Genomic DNA, 22,342 nt, shown 5'->3' with positions numbered 1-22,342 from the left:
TCTCTCTCTCTCTCTCTCTCTCTCTCTCTCTCTCTCTCTCACACACACACACACACACACACACACACACACACACACACACACACTCACTCACTCACTCACTCACTCACTCTTTTTTAATAGTATACACTTATTGGGCATTGGCATCACCAGGAATTTGATTTTTTTTTTAAAAAGTAGCAAGTCCGTATTAAACGGTTTTTGTGTTTTACAACTCAACAAAGCAAAATCAGCCATGGATGGATATAGACAGACATGAGAGCCAGTTTGATATAATTGTTAAGACATCTAGATAGAAACTAGGAGAGCGTGTGTTCTAGTGTCTCTCTTGGCATGAAGCCAGCTGTGTGACCATGAACCAGTCACTATCTCTCAGCCCTAGCAAACAGGCAGTGGCAAACCACTTCTGAAAAACTATGCCAAGATAACTGTAGGGACCCAGGAGTCAACACTAATTCAAAGGAAATGTGTGTGTGTGTGTGTGTGTGTGTGTGTGTGTGTGTGTAATATTTATGCAAGTATGTGTGTAATATTAATAGATTATTTGAGATAGAAATATTCCAAAAAACCATTCTCAAATTCCTTCCCAAGTTCTTAACTTCTGATATCTTTCCTAGGAAAAATAACATATTGTCATGAGAAAGTTGTGTAAGGCAGCTTTGTGCTGTTGAAGTTTATTTATTTTATTTATTTATTTATTTATTGGTTCGATTTATATGCCGCCCTTTTCTGGAGACTCAGGGCGGCTTACAATGCGTTAAGCAATAGCCTTCATACTTTTGTATATACCTGCTTAGTAGGGCTTTCAGACCCCCACAAGTGGTGTTCTTTTTTTTATACAAAGTCAGCTTATTGCCCCCACAAACCGGGTCCTCATTTTACCTACCTCGAAAGGATGGAAGGCTAAGTTAACCTTGAGCCTGGTGAGATTTGAACTTGCAGTAATTGCAGGCAGCTGGTGTTATTTAACAGTGCTTTAGTCTGCTGCGCAACCAAGGCTCAATTTGGTTGTACTTAATTTGTACTTACTCCTAATTTGAAGTGCTATATATTTTAGGTGCTATATCTCACCAGTTCATATATTTTTTCTTATAGGCAAACCAAACTTTATGAAAACCCCTGAAGATCAGATTGGGATTTCTGGTGGCGTGGCCTCCTTTGTATGCCAAGCAACAGGAGAGCCAAAGCCACGCATCACTTGGATGAAGAAAGGAAAAAAGGTCAGCTCCCAGCGATTTGAGGTATGTAGAGAATGAACATTTGCTTGTAATTTTGGAAGAATGCTCATATATTGAACGGAATTAAGTAATATGAAACCTGAGGACTGGAAGGTGCATTTCTTTTTTTATATGTACATTCTTGAGTAGGACTATGTTTTACTTTTTACGCTGCACAGTTAACTGTGGGGTTTACGATATGCAAATCTAAAAGAAGATGAAAACAAAACAGTTTACTACTGTTGGTTAAAATGGGTATATAACTGCTTTCACAAGCACTATGCTTCCGGGTATTAATTGTTGGAGAAGGAGAAGAGAATGCTATTATAGTTATGTCCTGCTTGTCAAGTTCTCAGTTAACAAGACTTAATTATTCTTATTTAGAGGAAGTAAATTTCATCCCATTTTGGTATAACTTCCATGTATGATCATTGTTTCATTTCAGTGATGTGATCATTTCTTTCTGCTGATGAATTCAAATTAGATTAATGTAAAGTCATTTAATTCCTATGTCTACTAATATGGAGCCTTTGGGTGGAATTCAGTAGCAAAGGAGTGGAAAAAAGCATGCTTTTCTGCATTGCTTTCCATGGTTTCTTCTTGCTCTCCCAGATGGTTCTAAAGAAATCCCAGCACTACTGAGCAGAATGTATGGAGTACCTGGTGACTGCAAGAGATTGATGCTATCAACTCCACCCAGTTTCATTTACAGAAGCACTTTCTTCAGCGAACTAAAATAAAATAAACTATTCCACTTTTTGCTATTAAAGATCAATTTATAGATGGTTTTAGAGTAAAATAAAAACCCTTTGTTTTAGGATTGGTAAACACTATTTTAATTTCAATGGAATAGACATATAAAGACTCTATTTAACTATTTCTGCCTCTCTCAAGAAATTCACAAATGGGTCTCTATACCTCTATATCTCTTTGAGTGTTTATGCTCCCTTTTCCTTTACTCACCCCTCCTCCAACTACTCACTCCTATTTTAATTTGAGCAAATGGTGTTTTGTTACACTAGCCAAATTTTAGTGTAATAATTCACTCACTGAACGTTAAAAATGTTGGTTTAATTAAATTTGAAGTTCAGTAGTATGGCAAACTTTATTCCAGTTATCTTTGGAGGGCCTTAAATACTTCTGGAAATTTATGAGCATATTTCATCTTAAATCTTTAATATTAATAAATATTGAATTGAACATCAGTTGCAGCCACCCCTGCCTGCCTGCCTGCCTGTCTTCCTGCCTGCCACATTTGGCATTTTATCTATACCTAATATAGTAATTTTGTTTTTTGTTTGTCTTGGATAATACCAAATCTATCCATACATCTGCAAACATGATATATTATAAGAGTAGGATTTTATATTATCTGAAGCCATAGCCATCTGGTTATGTCTGTTGATGTAAGTTTTAACCACTGTGACAGTCAAGGAGTTGTGCATAGAGGAATACATGATTTCCCTAGCACTTCATAATTTCACAATTATAGATAAAAAATTTAAAATACTAACATGTGCAGAGGTAGTGGTCTTCTATGGATCAATTGTACTAATGAATTGATAATAACTTTTCTCTCTCTTGAAAAAGGTTATTGAATTTGATGATGGTTCTGGATCAGTTCTGCGGATTCAACCACTCCGTGTCCTTCGGGATGAAGCAATTTATGAGTGCATGGCTACCAGCAGTGTTGGCGAGATAAACACTAGTGCCAAACTTACAGTATTAGAAGGTAGGTAACTTGCTTAATTGCTGTGTTGCATTTAAATACTATATGTGATAGCAAAAATGGGCAATTTACTGTTTGGTGACAACTTTGCTTAATATTTTGGTAATAACATAGTTTAATACTGTAAAATGGGCTATATCATATATGTGTGTGAGACCAGCAGTTTCTGTTTATTTTTCTTGTGGTTTTAATGGATTTTGTTCAATGTATAAATATTGTTCAACTTGTTTTATGTTTGTAAATGTACAGAATCAGATAGATATCTGTATACATTTCTGTTTTTATTTCTTCTGGTAGAGAGTCAGTGATATGGATCAGATACGGTCTGACCAGGAATATTATACTATCCTATCTGAAAACCTCTGGTGTTTTTTTCCTCTGACATATATATTAGAAACAAAAGATGCCAATTAGAAAGCAAAAGAAGAAAAAGAGAGGAGTGGAGTGACAGGATTTTGGCTGTAACTTACTGGTTTTGTGAATTTATTACCCTTGTCATCATTTTATACAAATAAATATATTTTCAGGAACTTGAAAGGGTAACTCTGTCCTGGTTTGAGCCTTGACTAGGATTGCAGGGCCAGTTCATGAATGCTATTTGGGTTCTTCCAAGAGGACAATTACTCTTTGATGTGGGATTTTGGTTGGTCTTATATGATTATTTCCCAAGTAACTAAGTTCATGACTGAGGAATTTTTTTATATGAATAAAACAATAGCACAGAATATTTTGATTCCTCAGACTTCCTTGTCATTAGAACCTTTATAAATGTAAGCAATTGAGACTGAAGTTCAAGAAAATGATATTTCAAGTCCATTTTATTAATCAAGAACAATTGGCTTGGGACAGCTTCTTAAAGGATTGCTGTGAAAATTTTGACCATCCTATACAATGCTGTTACGTTTGTTGATGTTTTAAAATTCTATCTGATTATGGATGCTGGTAGCAACCCTGCAAAAATGGCCTCAAGAGTCCTCAGGTTGTTCTTGGTTTTTTTAAGTAATAATGGAATATAGAAATCTTGTGTTATGTATTTTTTTAATAATTGTCAAGAAAGTCTTGTGTGTTTTATCATAAATATATGCTACAAAAGTATTAACAGAGGTTCTATAAGACTTTACATTAAAACAGAACTTCACATTCAGTCAGGATTTATTTAGTTTCATTGGTGTCATTTCAGATAGCTAATACAGGATTTGATTTATATTTTTGCCCTGGATTTTGACATTTGTTTTATTTGGTAACATTCTCAATTTGATACATCATAAAGAGGCAAACTGGAGCCAAGAATCCACACATAAGTGAATTTGTTGCAGTTGCTTCCCTGGCCTATCTTTTTGTCTGCGTTTCTGTCTCTCTGGCTCCAGATTCTCTTGATGAACAGAATTGCATACATATAATGTAATTGAAAATTATTTTTTTCTGTTGATAGGAGAAGAGGTAGATATGCAAACCTTTTCTTTTTCTCTTGGGCAGATGATAAGTTGAATAATGTATGAGTCATATTGAGCATTTCTGTCTTTTTCAATTAGGACTTGCAACAGTGAAATACTCTTGCATGCCCAGCAGAAGAAAGGTTTGAGCAAAGCAAGCAGAAAAGGAGTAGAATCAATTCTCATTCTCATTCTCTCTCTTTCTCTCTCCTCCCTCTCCCTCCGTCCCTCTCTCTATCTCTCACTCACACACTCACACACAGAGAGAGACAATAGAAGCTTTAGGGACAGTTAGTGGGCATGATGTCACAAATTAATAAATATCTGATTGAGTTGTAAGACTGACGATTACAGTTTGCATTACAGAGCATTTTAAACAGCGGCATCATACAGAATGTAGAGAGGGAAGAATGTTGCAGTATTTCCTGTACTGCATCGAAATGAGTGACATGTCTTATCTTCCTTTTTAGCAGCTCTTCTGGGCACGATAGAGGCAAGATCAGATTGGCAGCCACTTCTGTATACCGTAATCTGTATTCCTTCTGTGCTCATCTCCTGACAAAATGGGATCCAGAAGGAACACTAGAAAGAATAGGGAATTAATCTACTTTTTTTCTTAGGCTTTTGGATTTATGTGTTTATAAATTTAATTTCTTGTAAGTATATTAGTGGTGACAAACAATGGATTTCACAATTGGAACTTCAATTCAGTGTGGAAAGATTTTATTCCCACAGTAGCCTTAAGCAATTTATACCACATCAAAGCAGTCTGGAGGCAATAAATATATGACTTAATTCTTTTGTTTTATGCTGTTTTAATGAGAGTTAAATTTTTATCCTCTTTCCCCCCCAATCTAAGTTATTTTTGTAAGGCTTCCTTGAAATGTGGCTCCACAATTATGTGTTAGCTGAACAATGGCTCCTCTGTGATTTGTTCAAATATGCTCATGATTTCTAGTTCTGCTCTTTAATGCTATCAAAGGTGGCTCTTCAGATGGATTAGCCTTTTAGTCAATCCAACTTTGCTAGTTGTCTTTGCTTAGGAAGACAGGATATTGCAGACTGAAAATGGAGCAGAGCGTAGAATGTATTTATCAAGTTTAGCTTGGAATTTAGAGAGGAGATTATGTAAGGATGAAAGAGCATATCTGTGTTTCAAAGGCTTATTGATTACTGAACTGTATCATAAGTTTAATTTCTATCACCATCTGCTGGCTTCATTCCAGTTCCTGGAGTTACCCAATATGAAATGCAGTAAATGATAAATATTTGACAGTTACAAATTATTTGTGCAGAAAGCTGCATCTCCCAAGACCTGAGACAATATGTAAAACGCATCTAACACCAACTTCTCTGTTTCTACGGCAAACAGTTGTTAACTTTGTTTTGCCCATATACCCACATCTCATTAGTTACACAAGCATCAGTTTGAAAAAAAAAGGAGGTTTGTTCATATTTGTCTCACTCTATTATATGTTTCTGCCAAGAAATGACTTTTCATTAGAAATCAGAAAAATTAAAGGAAAGGAGATTACATTTGAATATTGCCTCTTAACCCAAGCATATAAATGAACATTACAGATCATTTATATGTGAAAATGTTCCCTCTAAAGTAAAATATCTCTAAAATGTTAAGATTAAAATGTTTGAATCATTCATATCATCAGGTCAGCCCAAAAAACTAGCTATTGTAAGCAGTGCTCTCATTTTACTTTTCTTTTGGTTCTGAAGCTTTTATTTTACCTTTTCAGCATAAAAACAATCCAATTCACAGGAAATACAATGCATGAAATAATTGTTAGACATACCGTATTCTGCTTTCCAGTCCTTAAGAGCTTCCAAAAAAGTTTAACATTTTGCTTTCAGGTTTTCATCTTTAAGAATTTACATAGTATCTATGATCTTGGCATCTCTATTCTTTAATTCTCTTACTTATGCCAAGCTCCCATATCTATATAACTTAATTTTGATGTGTCTTTTTATGCATTATCAGTATTGGTTTCTATAGGAAATAGATAATTTAAGCAAGTTTCTCAACATAGGTTTTGAAGGTTTTGATTTATCAGTCTCTCCTGAAAAGGATAGTGTTAGTGAATGTGTACAATTTATCAGTTTCTGTGTCTTATCACAGTTTAAATAAGTGACCAATGACATATGAAAATGTAACATTTCCACAATGACTAGTTCCAGCAAGAAGATTTTTATACATAGTGTTATCAACTGAAGTTCATTTTGCAAGATATTTAAAGCAGGAAATGTCACTTCTGGAAAGTTTTAAAATTAATCTTTAAAAAATTAAAGAGAAGCCCTGTGAAAATCCTGAACTAGAGATAGAAGAAGACCTAATAATTGCTCTCTAAATGTTGATATTACTTTTCACCCAATAATAGTTCCTTCATTTTGTTTCAGATATAGTCTTTGAACTTAAAGTGGTTTTAGGAAAAAAACTTATTATATATAAATTCAGGATATGGGTGAATCTTCAAATTTAGCATAAGCTTAAAAATAAACCAAAACATTTATTTCAGGAAAGCAGAAATGTTCATTTATGACAATTTTGAATCAATATTTTGGGTAGGAAGTATCCTCTATCACTACAGATAACAACTACCAGTACCTATTGAGATATTACTCAAGAGTAAGAGAGAGGTCAAGGCTGCTTATTTATTTATCATAATTTAAAAATTAAGAAAATCGAAACTTTCCTTTTATTTGGTGCTGAAAAATTAAATTTGAAATAATAAAAAATACCACAATGGAAAGCAGTACAGTAAGGATGTTTTAATAAGGATGTTTTAATCTTATTCTGTAAGATGCTTAGAGTCATTTCCTGATACAATTAGCATATACATTGAAATATAAATAAATAAATAATCAACATCTCTATACTTCTAAAACAAGGCTAATGGCTGCAGAGAAGGTAGCTTCTTTTTTGAGCTATTAATCTCACTTTATACCTTGATAGGATCTATTTATCCTTTCCATTAATTCAATTAATTAATTCCATTAATGTTTGCTTGTTTTTGCAGCCCTGTTTTCAGCCTGTGTCTAACATCTAGATACTGCTGCAATTTAAAGGATATAGAGAAACAGTGACTCCTTATAACTAGGAAGAATGAGTAATGACAAGAGATAGTTCCATATTGCACGTTTTCTGCACAACCCTGCATAAATAATGCCTTTGAAAAGAAACATGTGGGAATAGAGTAAAGCAGAGCAGAACAGAACAGAATATTGGCCAAGTGTGATTGGACACACACGGAATTTGTCTCCAGTGCATAAGCTCTCAGGGTACTTACAAATAAGGTAATATAATCAGTGTACATACAAACAACATGTACATACTAACACCAAATGTACAAATAACAATATAATCATAAAATACCAAAAGGAGAAGGTAGTAGAAAAGTTGTTGTTGTTGTTGTTGTTGTTGTTGATGATGATGATAATAATAATAATAATAATAATAATAATAATAATAATAATAATAATAATAATAATAATACAGCCATACTAAGGTAAATATCCTTAGACATAAGATAGTATTGTGGTAATTAGGTATTCAACAGAGTGATGGCACGAGGGAAAAAACTGTCTTTGTGTCTAGTTGTTTTGGCATGCAATGCTCTATAGCGGCATCCAGTTGTTAGAAAGCAGTACTGCAGGCTACCTCTGCTGACTGCCAGCTACCAGCAATTCAGCAATTCGATTCTCACCAGCTCAAGGTTGACTCAGCCTTCCATCCTTCCAAGGTCGATAAAATGAGGACCCATATTATTATTATAGAGTCAGCAATATGCTGACTCTAAACTACTTAGAGAAAGCTGTAAAGCAGTGTGAAGTGATATATAAGTCTAAGTGCTATTGCTATCCTGAGGGGAGGAGTTGAAACAATTTATGTCCAAGGTGTGAGTGGTCTGAAGATATTTTCTCAGTCCTCCTTCTGACCTGTACAATATGTAGTCCTTTATGGAAGGTAGGCTGGTTGCAGTTATTTTTTCTGCAGTCCTAACTATCCATTGAAGTTGGTACCTGTCCTGTTTGGTTGTTGTACCAAACCAGCAAATATCAAGCAAAAGTTAAAAAATATAGTTTTACGCTTTAATATAGGTTTACGCTTTAATGATGCATAATGGCCATAAGTGTGCATTTTCTTTTATTTTATATGTGCATTTGGTATGGAGAAAACAAATGTTTTAATCCTTCAAAGGTAAATGTGTTGGTCCTAAATCAGCTATAATGGTGATGGAGCATCTGGAGATAAGGTTGGAATGTCACCATTCCCAAAAGAGAACGGGCCAGCTTTATAACTGAAGTTCATACAAATGTTCTAGCTGTCTCTCTACGTGTAGAAGTGAGAGAAGTCCTCTGAAAGAGATCCAACTACTATTTGGCAACCAGTTCAGAAGAAAAAAGTATTTTCACTTAAGTCTTATCTGCAATTTTGATAGAAGATGGAATTTCACCCAGGCATTTCTTTCTCTCCTTTCTTCAAGCTAAAACAAAGTCATATCATTATTATTGATCAACCACTTCTTGATTCCTGCCTGTGGCATAAACTATACTGTAAAAATGAAAGATTTGTGGCAGTGTTTAACAGAAGTGATTACAGTACTTTGTTGGTATCAATGCAATAAACCTTGTTGCATGTATCTAACATTAATTATTCTTGTAGAAGAAATTATTGTGTAGTCAGAACATATGACACTCTTAGTTTCATTGTCTGAATCTTTTTTTAAGGAGAGATGTTTTATGACTTTGAATACAGTTTGACTTCAGGTGTGATCCATGGATAGAGACTGGTTTAAATTAATGACTGCATTTTGGTTAAGAAAACCATCCTTTCCCTCCCATCTGAAATTGTTTTTTGCTGGATTCATCTCATGTCAGAAATGAACTAGAAAGGGAAAATATTAATTTAAAATTTAAAAGATTAAAAACTTTAATCAAAACATAAATTTGATGGCAGACATTTTTAGATTCATATGCCGCCCTTCTCCGGAGACTCAGGGCGGCTTACAATGCGTTAAGCAATAGCCTTCATACTTTTGTATATTTTATACAAAGTCAGCTTATTGCCCCCACAAACTGGGTCCTCAATTTACCTACCTTAGAAAGGATGGAAGGCTGAGTCAACCTCAGCAAGATATTGCAAGATTCGAACTTGCAATAATTGCAGACAGCTGAATGTTAATAACAGGCTTTTAGTCTGTTGAGTTATTTCCAAGGAGAAAGTCATTTTGTTAGTGTGTTTGTTTGGTTTGTAGCAGGCAAATACAAAAAAAATTAATAATAATAATGCCTGGATTTCCAGTGTAGTAGTATTTCCTGTTTGGGATGCTTCTGTGAGTGCACATCTTTCACTTCTCTAGTGATTTAAAAAAAGTTGATTTTCAGAAGTTGATTTCAAACTTCTAAATTGGATTGTGAGGATAAGGACTTTCATTATTGGGTAAATATAACTTTTCATTACTTGTTATCTTGTTTTTAATGAGTTATGGCATAATGCCATAAATCTAAGTATGCCAACAGCGGTCTCAGTTTCACTGTGTCTGATTTGCAAAGCCAGGTAAGGTGCAAAGGAGGATTCCTCTACTACTTTGTTAAAAGAACTCCTGGCTCAGATACAAATCTTGAAGAAACAAGATCCAACAAGAGCTTAAATGTGATTGATTAAAAAAAGGGGGCTTGATATCAGAATCATTTACATGCTCATGAGACCATTACTCAAGCCACTTATAACGTTTTTGAAAAACAAATTTTTTATTTGGAATCACAATTGCATAAGAAAAAGCTATATATCATTAGTATTCAGTATCTCCCAAGCCAATCAAACTTGGCTGTATTTATGGACTATTTTTTTTTTCAGAAAGCTTCTTACTTTGGGAACAGATTTTCCATCTGACACTGATCATGGGATTAAAATTCCTTTAGTGAGAAAAGCATAATGGGTTCCAGTATTATTACTGTGTAGTTCCTCCATGTTACCACAAAATATGAGATATTATGTATATTTTTCCAGGAATCAGTGAAGTCTCTTTTAAATTGGTTTTCTAGTAAAAGCAAGATATCAATTTATCTTTATTTTATTAAAGTTTCAAAAAATCAGTACAATTTCAATATTTCATATATTTTCTAGCTATATTCTGCATTAATCATCAAGATAATATTCACAGATTTGATAACCCTCTGAATGTAGAGGTCTTTATCTTATCTTTAAAAATCTGTTGATAGACAAGCCTGATTGTATTTCATTATATTCCATAAAATCTGCTGTGGAAGAGTTTACCTACAGTTCAGTCATAAGTCTCAGTCTAAAAGTTTCTACCCTTGAATTTTTCTGTACTCTTTTTTGTTTATGTTTTGGTTATTTTCAAGATAGACAGTCTGGGCATATTGCCAAGTCTACTGTTTATTTTTAATACACATTACTTTTCCTTCAGGTAGTAATGTTTAGAACTGTTTGTAATTTTCATTATAAAAAGAGAGCTGAGACCACAATCTTTGGAAAGTTATCAACTTTCGCTTGTTTTTCCTTCCTATATCTTTTTTTATCATTCTTTCTCTTTAATAATGTCACTTGCTTGTTCTTTTATTTTTATGCACCTAATCACCTTTTTCTTTTTTCTTTTAAATATAGGTTCTATATATACACATAATAGGATGGTATTTGAATGCTTAAAAGAGTCTTTATGGAGGCTCTATCTCTATGAACAATACTCGTCAATTGTGTTAAATATTAAACATAGGATTTTCAGAATTGCAGATATAGATAGATAGATAGATAGATAGATAGATAGATAGATAGATAGATAGATATAGATATAGATATAGATATAGATATAGATATAGATATAGATATAGATATAGATATAGATAGATATATATGCAAGTAAATCTTACCTACCGGTATATGTTTCTAAAAATAAAAAAAGAGGAAAAGAATAATGTGCCATGAATTTTCAGATTAGAAACTAGAATCAACTAGTATAAGAAAATACATCTAAAAGAGCCTGTAACCATGAATCAATTCTCTCTTTATATTATATTAACATAAATATTATAATATAAATACTATAAATAATATTAATACTTATATTAATAATCTGATAAAGTGTTAATAAAATATCTTCAGTCATTATACATATAGAAGTAGTTCAGTATGAGAAGACCTATTTTTGAATATGTTAGCAATAAGATAATGCAATAAACTCTGGAATTTCTCCCAGAAATTAAAGTATTAATAATAGAGCCTAGACTCCCTTATGCATGTGGCAAGTCAGAGGTAACAGAGATACAAAGAATAATTCTATTACTTCGTTTATTTGATTAGACTGCTGGTTTCATAGGGATACTATTTATATGCATTGCCAGGGGGTGAATGTGCACTTAATTTGGATAATTAGGAAGAGTGTATAATCAAAGTTCAAACCAGGTTTTACATTAAGTGTACTTTTTCAACATTAAGCATATGCTCTGTGTAAAAAGCTGAAAACCCAGCATTCTGTTTTTTGAATGTATTAAGTGCAATAGTGAATACAAACTACAGGTAATTTTCTAGCAAAACACTAAAACTAATGCTATACATTTATATACACGACTGCCTGATAATGATTCTGGATATTTCTTACCAATTCAGTTTCTTTAATTAGAGAGCTAGAATTTAATCTCCCTTTGTCTCAGTAAATAAGGTGTATATTAAAAAACATCCAGAGCAGTGTATGATCTTCCTTCCATTCTTCAAGATCTCTATGCCCTTTTTATTGAGTTATGTTAATTTTAAACATGGAAAATTGCACTGTTTTATTTGTCATGCTAATCCTTTCCTCTGTGGCTTCAATCCATTTATCATTTTAGTCCAGCTGGACTAAAATCTCTCCCAAGTTCTGCTTACCAAGTTTAAGTGAAGAAAAACATCAATTTATATGTCAAGTAATAACCATATTTTCTCTAACTATAGCATGCCTTTAGCTGTGATGTATCCTATCAGTGCAGTTTGCAAACATAAATAAGTAATTAAGTAAATACTTGCAGGTATAATGGTTGAAGTGGTTTCTGTTCTGTGAAAATTTCCTGAACCATAAGGATAAGTCACCGTATTTCATTGTAAAAGGTCAAAATGTCTGTAATCTGTATCCAGTTTCACATGGCCAGGAGAATTTTAGATCTTTTTATTGGCAGCAAGAAAACTAATGTCATAAATGCTAAAAATAAGCAATGGATGACAGCTTCAATTGTTTGGTCTGGTTGAATGTTAGAGAATGTCCACTGGGCAAACATACAAGCCTCAAGCAAACAATTTTTTTCTCCTATCAGCTGAGGCTATTAGAGTTTGAGAATCAACTTTAAACTGCTTCAGTGATGGTGGAAGTCTCACAACAGGTGAGCAAATTCCCTTGAATCTCAAGACATAAATTATTACACATTTATTTTAAATGAACAAGGTAATGAAATAATTGCATACAAAGTAAATAGTGCAGAAAAATAAACTTTCTATCCAGATGATAGTCTGGGGATGTCTAAATTAACTTCCTTGGTCACAGAAAAAACAGTATCTACATTTATGGCTGACTGGAAACCCCTTATTGACTTTTTGCATGAGATGGAAGAAATACACTTACAACTGATTTTGATGATTAGGAAAAAAAAATGGATAATAGGAAAAAAAGGAGTTTTTTTGTAATTATATTTTCTTCAGAGGAAATAGGAAGCTTCCTTCTTTTCCTTCTCTTTCACTATACTTTTGGTTTTTTCCCTTTTCTTCTTTCTAGTTCATATTAGTTCGTGCTAGGTTTTAAGTTCTTTAAAAAAAACTCTTTAAAACTTTTAATATTTTTTTAAAATACTGTGTTTCCCCAAAAATAAGATCCTGTCTTATATTTTTTTGAACCGTGAAATAAGCGCTTGGCAGTGGTGGGATTCAAGTAATTTAACAACCAGTTCTCTGCCCTAGTGATTTCTTCCAACAACCAGTTTGCCGAACTGCTCAGAAAGTTAACAACCGGTTCTCCCGAAATGGTGCGAATTGGCTGAATCGCACCATTGGCGCTTGGCCTTATTGCCACGTGCTCAAAAGCCAGATTGGGTTTATTATCAGGGGATGTCTTATTTTAGGGAAAACAGGGTAATAGCTTACAGAGTTAGCTACATTATGGAAAAGTGGTATTGTAAGATCTCTGAATTAAGAACAATCTAGTTTGACAATATTAGGATACCTGTACATCATATCCACCTTTTTTTCTTTTTTATTATTCTTATGCAATCTCAGGAAATAGATGGTAACTTTTTAGTATACCATCTTCTTAGAAATACTTCTTAGTATTTTTCCTTCCTTTTGGTCAATAAAAAATCTTGCAAAATAAGTATCAAATTTCTTTCATGGACATATATGTATGTATGTGTGTGTGTGTGTCTCAGAAAGGAAATAAGTTTCCTAATATTTAAGCATATTTTAATATCTATGTATTTGTAATCTCACTCATATATTCTCAACATTGAAATTTATGAAGAGTTCTTAATTTGACTCCTTTTCTAGCTTGTTTGTGCATGGGAGAGCCATAAATTAGATAAGAGTAGAATACGTATATTATAAACAAATATGAAAGGGAAAAGTTCTGAATTGGAGGTTCACATTTCCCTCCAAACTAAAAATGCATTTATGAAATATACCTATGCCCAAAACTGTCATACACTGTTGTGGCCCGCCAGCAGCCTGCGCGGATTGTTGCTGATCCCGACGACGAGGAGGCTGGTGTGGTGTTGTGCCAGCAGCCAGTGCAGCCGGCGCTCGAGTCAAACAGCTAGGAGGCTGAAGAAGATATGGTGCCAGAGGCAGAGATTCAGCCAGGGCCTTCAGAACCTCCAGAGGCTCCTTCAAGTGAAGAGGATGAAGTGGAGGAGCCTCTTCTCAATGCACGAGCACGCAGAGCTGGGCGTTGCTTGATGGGCGTGACAGCACCCCCCCCAAAATCCATTTTTGGCCTAGCAGGCTTCAGGAAAGCCTCCTGGGAGCCAAAACGGACCCTCCCACCCCCATTTTTGGCCTAGCAGGCTTCAGGGAAGCCTCCTGGGAGCAAAAATGGACCCTCCCCACCCTCCTGTTTTTGGCCTAGCAGGCTTCAGGGAATGCTCCTGGGAGCAAAAATGGACTTCCCCCAATAGGTAGTAAAAAATGCTTTAAATAGTAAAAAAAAAAGTTCTGAGGATTATGCGGCACATTTGGTTGTCACAGCTGATTGTCAGAACCTTTTTTTTACATTTTTAAAGCAATTTTTTACTACATATTGCCCAAATGGGTAGTAAAAAAATGTTTAAAAAAAGTAAAAAAATGATCATATGATCAGCCATGCTGCGCCATCTTTGGAACTTTTTTTTACTTTTTAAAGCATTTTTACTACCGGTTTGGCGAATCAGTCACATTTGTTACTACCGGTTCAGGCGAACTGGCATTTCACCCCTGACACATTCCCCAAACAAAAGTGAAGCACTTATCTTATCTTCCCCCCCCCCCCACCCACCATCCCATATCTAGGCCATCCTGAATAGAGGCCTAAATCTCAAGTTCCGCCATAGTGCCACTGCTGCCACTCAAAAAGGCCACCTCGTGCCATTCTCCAAGGCACAATTGCCCTTATAGCAGCGCTTCCCAGGATCTGTGCAGCCAGAGGCAGTGCTCTCTTTTTCTTTTGACAGGCCTCTGCAGCTTCCCCGAGGATGCTCCGGATTGTATGAGGCCTTTGTTCTTGAAGTGGCTTTGAAGAATGCTCTTCCGCGGCCTCTGAAAGCTCTTTAGAAGCTCCAGAACTGCAAGAGTACAGTCCTCTTGCGTGATTTCAAAGGATCCGGAGGTCATACAAGATCTCACCCTATTTTGTGCAGCCTCTGTAGCCTCTAAAAATCACACAAGAACAGGGCATGCTTTCAAGAATAGATGTTTTCAGGTGAACAATAGTATGCCACCTAGAACATTGTGGTGAGTTACCTTTGACATGCATCTCATAGGTTTGCCATTACTGATCTAGGAGGATACAAAGTTTCTTCAGAGACACATTTTTCTTGCACTTTAATTTAGTCTTCCTTTGCTCTCTAGTTTTAGATTTTGGGATTTCTGTGGTATGGTCAGGCCTTAACTTTGGTTTTGTTTAGCTAGCAGGAATTTGGTTGCTTCACAGTGTTAATATTGCATAAACTGAAATTATCAGTACATGCTGGGCATTCTTTCATTGTAGACTTGTTCCTCCTCCATGTTAAGGATATTCTCAGACAAATATTTACAGTGCTATGCTTACAATACTATAATTTTGGTGGGTGAGAAAGTCTGGACCTCATTATGGCAGGGCACAGGACTAGCCCTGCAAATACTGGTACCTGTAATTAGGGTATAGCCCAGCCTATACAGTATAATCTATTCCATTAAGCATTTAGCTGATTTAACTCTAATTAGTTCTATGTTTCATGAGAGGCCCAATTTTATGAGATGCAAAAATGAAATGTAAAGCCTTGTTAAAAAGGGACTGTATTGTTTTTATTACTATCAAATCCAGAGAGGATTCTTCCACCCTCCATGAATTCTCATTTATAAAATAGATGATCACTCTGTGTGCAAAGTCTTTGAATATTCCAACTGAATAAGTTAATGTGTATCCTGCAGTCTAAAAATATCTTATTATCCAACTAGTCTTTGATCTACTATCCTATCTGGAATAATACTGCTATATTTAAAAAGATAGCTTTTGTCCCTTCCACAAGGATCCACTGAGAACTATTACTGTGTCCACTACATGACTTGAATTCATTTGGTGAGTAGGGAATCTGTTTCTCATGTTGCAAACTCCTGCTTGTCTTACTGCTGCAGACATTGTTATTGATCAAAGAAGCCATGTCAAGATTTGAATGCAGTAAAACTGAACAACTGCCCCTCTCCACCTTCACCCTCCTCTCTCAAGAGGAAGCAAGAGGAGAAAGCAGCAGGAGAAGCCTTGTCTTTGCTAATTAGACTCTAAATATGATGGAAGCTTTTTTAAACCAGCCTCCTGCCTGAGGCATGAATTTACTAACTTTAGTTTGTTGTTAGGTTTGGTTCATTGATCTTGTCACAATTGATGATTCATTAAGTTGTGATCTGTGTAGAAATTACAATGTGCAGATGAATCAGAAGGACATATCTGAGCATTCTCCAAGTGTTAATTATTTAGGAAAGGCTCTTGGTAGCAGGCATGTGCTGCACACCAAGTGCCAATTGTCATTCTAAATTCTCAGTTTATGGACCGTGGGTGGTAATAATGTAGCATTTAAGGACTAGTTGCTTCTAAAGTATATCTTCAATTATTGTTGGAGAGTTTTTTTCTTCCCAAAGAACTGAGTATTTGGCTGCTTTATAACTTCTTTCACTGTAGTATTTCTTTTTCAATTAGGAAGATTTTATAGGTCTATATATCTTTTTACGATTTCATATTTTTTGATTTAGATTTTGAACTAAACCACTTTTCAGGGCAAATGCTAGGGATTCTTATATGGAGAAGTAAAATATTCCTAACTTGAAAAAAGTGACGAACGTGTACCAATAGTAGATGTACCCAAGATGCTTTTTCTTGATTAAATACATAAATATATCTTTACCTCATATCCTGATGGCTACCCAGACAATTATTTCGTTAAGTAAAATAGAAGACTTTAGAGCAGGGGTGTCAAACTCAAGGCCCAGGGGCCAGATCTGGCTCGTGGGGTCCTTAAATCTAGCCCACAGGGCCGCCCTGGAAACTGCAGGACCCGCCCACAGTGCCTCTGCCAGCAGAAATGGAGCTTGTGTGGGCCACATGCAGTCCTCCCAAGTTCCGTTTTCCCTGGCAGAGGGTTGCAGGAGGCCATCACAGCTGGAAATGGAGCTCAGGAGCCAATTTTCACTGGCTGGGTGCTCAGGTCACCAAAGGCGCCCCCAACACAAGTGACATTGAGCTGGCACACCCAGGGCCTGATTTAGATGAAAAGAGGCCCTAGGCTATTCCACTTATGAGGCCCTTTCACCTATAGTGAAAGTGTAATTTTAATTTTGCTAACAATTTGAATGTAGGCCCCTCTTGATCTTGAGGCCCTAGGCTGAAGCCTAGTTAGCCTATAGGAAAATCCGGCCCTGGGCACACCCCGAGGTCAGACACACCCCTGATGCAGCACTCAATGAAATCAAATTTGACACCCTTGCTTTAGAGTTTATGAAAGAGGAAGCTAATCTTAATAACACAGGAGGTGATTTAAGCAGTTGTTAATTTCTACCACTTATTTCTAATTGAAACATTTTCATTTGGCCATTTTGTACGCATAAAAAAATTAATTTAGTTATTTTCTAGGGAGAAAAAACGTATCAGACACAAAGATTGGAATTGAAGATGAATATTCCAAATGATTAACATACCTGCTTATAGTATAATTTGTTACATAACTTTATGCCTAACCTCCTTCTTTGTCATTGTAACATGTAAATTAAATTTTCTCAAATATTTTCCTTTTTAAAATTGATTTATGACACAAATCCTTATCAACAAGTTGCCTTAAATTTGAACTGCTCTTCAAACTAGCAACTTTTAGATGCTCAAAATCAGAAATCAATTGTTCAGATCAAACAATAAAAAAATGGATAGACCTAGATTTCATATATTTGAGCAACTTTAATAAATTATTTAGATTATAAATTTCAGATATTTATTATGGAATTTAAAAGCTCTAAAAATTGCAAAGTATCAGACTATAGGCACTTGGACACAAAAGATGACGGATATATACAGGGGATTGGCATAAAAGGTACCTTGAAGGAATCAGTTGCTTTACACTGCAAAATGTTGCTAGACATATGAACAATTTACCACATTTTATTTGAAAAGCTGTAGAAATAGTTCACTTAGGTAACATCATATTCTGCATAGCAGTTTCTGCTCCACTGATGTCACTTTTCTTCCTCACAATCTGCCTTGGAACTAATTAATCTCAAGTATACCATTTGTATGAAGTTTACAGTCACACTTTATGGTCAGAGACTTTAGTGATGTAGCATCAGATTCCAGATTGTTTAGAATTCTTCTTGTCTTCTTTCATTTACCCATGAAAATGATGGCAAAGTTAAATGCATGCAAACAATATCATTGCACTTGAGATCAATCCATTGATCATTTTTCTGTCTTATCAAGAGGTGACATTTAGCCAATTCCCTGGAATCAGATATGTACCACAGACATTTAAATAATATGTTCAGTATACCCACATTTATCTAATGAATGGCTGAAGGGTTTTATAATGTAGAGTTTATTAAATGAAATGATACAAAAATTTGATTACTATTGAAAAATGAAAACATAATAATTTAAGCTAAAATTTTCTTTACATATGTTTTCTAAAAAGAATTTAAATTATCCTGTATATTTTATATTAGATATACTGTACACCCTAATCAGGGGTGGGTTCTAAATTTTTTTTACTACCGGTTCTGTGGGCATGGCTTATTTTGTGGGTGTGGCTTGATGGTCATGTGACAATTATTTAGGATTTAGCAGAGGTACTGGTCTACCAGGCTTTTAACTACCCATTTATTTTTGCAGGCACAACTACCCATTTATTTTTGCAGGCACTGATCTACTCATGTATTTTTGCAGGCACTGGTCTACCCATTTATTTTTGCAGCACCGGTCTACTCATTTGTTTTATTTTAACACTGATCAGCTGTAGGGCGGCCCTTTGAAGCCCCGCGGCAAGAGTTTAAACAGTTTTTTTCCCTCTAGCCATCAACTGGGACTCAGGAGGCAGCAATAGATTGGGGATGGGGCCAAATAAAAGATAAGAATAACACGGGGGGTGGGCGGCGGGGCATGGGGCGGGGGGGCAGAACCAATTCGGTGACGTCATATCATCACCACTATTGGCTCAGCGAAACCGGGCTGAACCGGGAGGAACCCACCACTGACCCTAATGGCTAAACCTCCTTGCCTTAATGTGTATCTTATGTGTTAATAATGTCCACTGTTCTATATTATGTACTATGTCTTTTTCAGTATCAGCTAACATAAGTTAGATTTACACAATATTTACTTTATATATTTGGGTATAGAAATTATACTCACTAAAAAAAATGTGTAGCTTGTGGTAATTTCAGTCAACACATTTTGTAATAAGAACCAACCTGGAGTACAATTTTATGTATCACAGACATATATTTGTCAAGGAAGTATGGTTATTGTTTGTTGAACATAAAGCTTATTGGCAAATAAAATTTGTTCCAAACACTTATTTTTATTCCACTGTAATCTAAATAAAATATTTAAAATTCCCATAATTACTTAATTTCAATTCTTCTTGAAAAGTAATAATGTGAAAGGATTTTACTTTTGTGATTTTTAGTTTAATATTTAAGTCTTATTGTCATAATACATGAAGGAACAAGTAGAGCAAAGATCTGCCTCCCTACATTGTGTCTGTCTATAATTTTTATTTGTCATATATTTTTCAAAAAATTTCTTCTGCAAATAGTTTAATATCTCTTCTCTGGAAGCCGGCAGAAAAAGTTTGTCACTTTTTAAAGACTAAAATAAGCTTAATTAGCTTAAAGGGTTATTAAGATAAATTAAAAGGTAAATCAAATACAAAGAATAGCAAATGTGTACAATATATGCCATTTTAAAAAGTCAGTTTGTTCAACATTTTTCCCTTTTTTAAAAGGGCACTAATGGCATCACCACTCTGGAAACTTGATATTTCAAAACTAAAACATTTTCAGGACCAACTCAGCTGTATGTATAAATAAATTATTTTTTATTTGCCTAATCTTGTAATATTCCCATTTCATTGCCAAAAATCATAATGATAAAGACAGTATGGAATACTTCCATTATGGTATCCAAATCTCTGACATGTTCAATCTTATAAAGGTGATTATTTTTGGCAGCCAGTCATTTCATATGAGTAATAACAGAATGACAGATGAGTGCAAAAGTTTTTGCACCTGTCTCTCTTATAGCGAGAGGCTGTATGGGTAATTCATATCACAGTTGTATTGTGGCTACATTGAAGATAATGATCTCAAGGCTTGGACCTCTGCATTTGTTTTAACCTGCATGTGGATGAACAAATACAGCAGTATTTGTTTACAGGTGGCAACCATTGCTGTTTTCTGCTTACTACAATTCAAACCAAGCAATCTACGTATAATTTAAAACAGACAAAGGATAAATTCTCAGAGAGAGACAGAAAGAGAGAATGTAGGTTGAGATGTAACATAATTTTATTTGTGTGCATTTTTGTCATATCTGTGGTCTGAGGCAAATGGCAGTCACTTCTTACATGCATTGGGCTTCTTTTTGCTAGCTATACCAACAATACTATAATATACTGAGTTTAATATATGCTAAATGAGAATGCTTTTTTAAGCTACCATAGTGAAGATGTTTGTTTTGTAAGGAATCAGAAAATGCTCATTCTGATTCATAGAGAAAAAAATAATGCATTGTGTATTTATTTGTGTGTGTTTTGCACAGACAATATTGTTACATTATACATGAGATTTATGTCTGTGTCCTTACAATTCTGTTATGTCAACAAACTATAGAAATTTAATTAGAATAATTTTATTTGTTTATTGTTTGCATATTATAGGGGATAATCTAGGGCAATTTCAGCAAAGTAATAGACAACTAAATTATTAAGTGGAAAGGGATATTTGGCAAAAGCCTACAAGAAAAGGTATCTCTCCTTGGACAAACTGGTTGCATAAATCTCTTTGGCATGTGGTGGTTCCCCCAACCTTTTTGGCTCTGCAAACTGGTGATGGCGAAGGGGAGGGGATAGTTTCACAAATGCAACCTAATCCCGGACATACGCAAATAAATTTTCACACACTCAGCAGCTGATTGTGCAGCCCAGTTCCCAACCAGCCACAGCCCCAGTACCAGCTCCTATGTTAAAGAATTCTATTTTTAAAAAAATATGTCTTAAATGATAAATCCAGGTTCCCCATTTGGTAAGCAGTGTATGTATAAATCATGGATTAATTGTATGAAACCTCAGCTGTCATAGGCCTAATTATCAATTGTATAGTTTCTTGATGAAATAAAGATATTTTCCTGGAGGTTTATGCACTTCCTTGGAAGATTTAAGCAAACAAATTTCTTTAAAGGATGCAAAAGTCAGCAATTATTTTGAATTCAATGGCATGATTACCCTATTATATCCAGACTAATTCAGTTTTTAGGGACATCTGGAAAACACAGTGAAATTAAATGAAGGAATAAATAAAGTTAGTGTACAATTATATCACATACATTCCTTGTTCAGTTTAAAGATGATATATACTGTAGTATAATTTTTTGCATTGTTATTTATTGTTGTAAGCCACCCAAAGTTATCAAGGATTTCAGGATTTCTGGTGCTGTAACATTGACAATATAAAAAAGAAGCACCTTTCTCCCAAAGGAAAAAATACTTAAGATTGAAAACCAGTTTACTATGACTAGATGGCTTCTTTTAATTAAGCTACTAACTGGTTTTGAGTTTCTATCATTGACTGAAACTTAAAATATGTGATTTGTTCCTTTCCTTTCTGCATTGGGTAAAATCATAGACCCTGTAGGATGAACTGTGTGATTTTAGTGTCTCTGAAGCTTCTTTCGTAGCAGTTCAAGCCATTGGTTTGGGAGCCTTAACTAATTAATTGCCTCCCAACTTATAAAATTTGAATGAATCACTTACAACTGATTTAGAGTTGGTGTAATATTTGCTGTTCTAAATCTTGGAAATGGTTGTGAAATGTGATAAATCTTAACTATTTCAATTCTGTCATTAAATGCATTGCATGTTTCTGAGATAGCTAGCAAATGAAATAGCATTTCTTTACAGCTTTTGTTAAGACTCTCTCCCAAGATCTGCTAATAAAAGATAGAAATGAAAAGCAGCTTTTTGTTATCAGTAGATTTAAGATAGTCAAGCAT

At 34.7% G+C, this 22,342-nt stretch overlaps 1 protein-coding gene across 2 annotated transcripts in view; it reads left to right on the top strand.

Annotated features, from left to right (window-relative positions):
* Positions 1–22,342, top strand: part of PTPRF (protein tyrosine phosphatase receptor type F) — a 331,301-nt gene that overhangs the window by 71,984 nt on the left and 236,975 nt on the right. Inside the window, exons 2-3 of one of the 2 annotated variants that reach the window (XM_070941423.1) lie at positions 1,096–1,241; positions 2,808–2,949. In XM_070941423.1, coding sequence (XP_070797524.1) covers positions 1,096–1,241; positions 2,808–2,949 — 288 coding nt within the window. Of the gene's footprint in view, positions 1–1,095; positions 1,242–2,807; positions 2,950–22,342 lie in introns of those variants that run through there. The other variant, XM_070941424.1, reaches the window with a different exon arrangement.

The sequence above is a fragment of the Pituophis catenifer genome, unplaced genomic scaffold (assembly GCF_029215685.1).
Source record: "Pituophis catenifer annectens isolate HBS135680 unplaced genomic scaffold, rPitCat1.0.hap2 SCAF_3, whole genome shotgun sequence".
Classification (NCBI taxonomy): Eukaryota; Metazoa; Chordata; class Lepidosauria; order Squamata; family Colubridae; genus Pituophis; species Pituophis catenifer.
Note: the sequence above shows the minus strand (reverse complement) of the source record. Positions and strands in the feature narration are given on the sequence as shown.